General features: G+C 48.2%; 1 protein-coding gene across 1 annotated transcript; it reads right to left on the reverse strand.

Annotated features, from left to right (window-relative positions):
• Positions 1-392: 392 nt before the first annotated feature.
• Positions 393-2,226, reverse strand: ETH_00005570 (uncharacterized protein; the record flags this gene model as incomplete). Its single annotated transcript, XM_013374883.1, has 5 exons — positions 393-548; positions 748-802; positions 934-991; positions 1,268-1,298; positions 1,900-2,226. 5 exons carry the CDS (start codon positions 2,224-2,226, stop codon positions 393-395), a joined length of 627 nt encoding a protein of 208 aa, XP_013230337.1.
• Positions 2,227-2,937: the final 711 nt, after the last annotated feature.

Raw genomic sequence — 2,937 nt, forward strand, 5'->3', positions numbered from 1 at the left:
CAGCAGCAGCAGCAGCAGCAGCAGCAGCAGACGCCATGCGCACAAAGCCCCCGTAAGCCAAGGCGTGGTTCCACCTGCCAAACGCAGCAGCAGCAAATGCCACAGACAACTTGCTGCTGCTCAATAGCAGCAACAGCAGCAGCAGCAACAGCAACAGCAGCAGCAGAGGCAGCAGCAGCAGCGGGGCTGTTGAGACAGAAGCAGCAGCAGCAGCAGCAGCCCCACATATACAGATTCATACGTGTCGGCTAGCTACCCAGCTAGCTAGCTGGCAATTCAGCTAGCTAGCTAGCTGGACAGCCAACAAGTAAATAGACTACACAGCTAGCCACCTGCCTATCCAGCTAGCTACCCAGCTAGCTAGCTGGCGATTCAGCTAGCTAGCTAGCTAGCTACCTGTTGAGTTCGTCTTCGGAAATGAGTTTGACGAGGTGGACTTCGTGGCGAGAAGGGAAAGGGAGATAAGAAATGGAAATTAAAAAAGCGTTTGGAGAAAAAGAAACAGAAAGGGTTTTGTGGGGCCGCAGCACCGTCGTGGGCTCCTCGTCCTGACGCAAACCCTAAACCCTAAACCCTAAACCCTAAACCCTAAACCCTAAACCCTAAGCGCTAAACGCGGCGCCCTGGGGCCTCCACTTGCAGCGCGGAAGGCCGCCTGCTCCGAGTCTTGCAGGAGTTGGAAGGGAAGTGAGAACCGACGAACAAGACAAACCCTAAACCCTAAACCCTAAACCCTAAACCCTAAACCCTTGCCTTTGGGTCCAGGAAGAAAACAAGGGCGCCCTCTTTCACCGCCATGATCCTGCGAAAGGCGCAAATAAGAAGATTGCAAGACAAGAATAAAAATAAATAAATAAATAAATAAATAAATAAAAATAAATAAATGAATAAGTAAATAAAAAGAAATAAATAAATAAAAGTTAATAAAAATACTTTTCTCTGTAGTCCGCCTCTTCATCGTCGGACTCCAGCACAGCGTGCAGCACCGCGCCTGAAAACCCCAAACCCTAAACCCTAAACCCTAAACCCTAAACCCTAAACCCTAAACCCTAAACCCTTGGGGAGGGTGTGCAGTGGTTTTGGCCAAGCTGAGGTTTTGAGGCGTTGAAAGTGGATGTTTTAATTTTAAGCAATTTATTATTTATTATTTGTTTATTATTTATTATTTATTATTTGTTTGTTATTTATTATTTTTAATTATTTATAATTAATTTATTATTTTAATTTTTGATTATTTTTTATTTTCTTTTTTTCTTCTTAAGCTCACCCGAGTAAAAAAAGGCCCCGTCGGCCCTCCACTGCATGCGCAAACAAACACCCAAAAAGGCAGTAGCTAGCTAGCTAGCTAGCTAGCTAGCTGGCTAGCTAGCTAGCTAGCTGGCTGGCTGACTGGCTGGCTGGCTAGATAGGTAAGTAGCTGGCTGGCTAGCTGGCTAGCTGGCTAACTAGCTGGGTGGCTGGCTGGCTAGCTGGCGAGCTAGCTGGCCCAGACTTCAGTTATTTAGCTGGCTAGCTGGCTAGCCAGCTAGTTGGAGCTTCATCTGGCTAGCTAGCTAGCTAGCTAGCTAGCTATCTCGCTGCGCTGTTTGCTGGCTGCATAATTGGGCGAGTGCCTAGCGGCTTCGCCAGCTAGCCAGCTAGCTAGCTGGCTAGCTAGCTAGCTAGCCGCCAGACAGCAATCGCACTTAGCTATCTGGCCTAGCTAGCTAGCTAGCTACGCAACAGCTAGCTACTTGGCAGGCCAGCTGATCTACCTAGCTAGCTGGCTAGCTAGCTAGCTAGCTAGCCAGGTGTGTAGCTAACTGAGTTAGCTCAACTAGCTAGCTAACTAGCTAGCTAGCTAACTAGCTAGCTAACTAGCTAGCGAGCTAGCTAGCTAGCTAGCTAGCTGGTGCTCACGCTGTCGCCTCTTCCTAACATTCTTTCGTCCATCTTGTTGAGGCCCTCCAGTAACCTGCAGACACAAAGCAGCAGCAGAAGAAGGTGCTGCTGCTGCTGCTGCCGCTGCTGCTGCTGCTGCCGCTGCTGCTGCTGCTGCCTCTGCTGCTGCTGCCTCTGTTGCTGCTGCCGCTGCTGCAGCTGCTGCAGCTGCTGCTGCTGCTGTTGCTGCCGCTGCTGCTGCTGCTGCTGCTGCTGCTGCCTCTGCTGCTGCTGCCGCTGCTGCTGCTGCTGCTTGCGTTTTACTTTGTGTGCCTCTTTCAGCGTAGAGCAGCTTCCGCAGCTCATACTTAGGGTTTAGGGTTTAGGGTTTAGGGTTTAGAAGAAAAGAGGGTTTAGGGTTTTGCTTTAAACTGCCTGACTCCTCCAAAGCGCAAAGCCCAGAGCTCCAGCGACCCCCGTCTGAAAGCCACGCCTTAGGCTCTAGGGTTTAGGGTTTAGGGTTTAGGGTTTAGGGTTTAGGGTTTAGGGTTTACCTTTTGAGAAGGATTTGCTGCTCCTCCAGCATGCGCTGCTGCATTAGGGCCAAAGCAGATTTTTCTTCTCTGTCGCCGTCGGCAGCCACTTCAAAAAAAAATAAAAATAAAAATAAAAACAAATAAATGAATAAATAGATAAATAAATAAAAAAATAAATAAACTAATTAATTAATTAATTAATTAATTTCTGTATTTGTGTTTTAGATTCTACCTGCCCCTAAACCCCCACACCCACCCCCTAAACCCTAAACCCTAAACCCTAAACCCTCACTTTGTCGTTCTCTTTCTAAAGCTTGCAGAATCAATCCCATCTTTTTCGAAAGTTCTTCAGTCCCCATTCCCTGCCCCTAAACCCCCACTCCTAAACCCTAAACCCTAAACCCTAAACCCTAGAGCCTAAGGCGTGGCTTTCAGACGGGGGTCGCTGGAGCTCTGGGCTTTGCGCTTTGGAGGAGTCAGGCAGTTTAAAGCAAAACCCTAAACCCTCTTTTCTTCTAAACCCTAAACCCTAAACCCTAAA

This window comes from Eimeria tenella, genomic scaffold (genome assembly GCF_000499545.2).
Source record: "Eimeria tenella Houghton genomic scaffold, Eth_scaff234, whole genome shotgun sequence".
NCBI lineage: Eukaryota > Apicomplexa > Conoidasida > Eucoccidiorida > Eimeriidae > Eimeria > Eimeria tenella.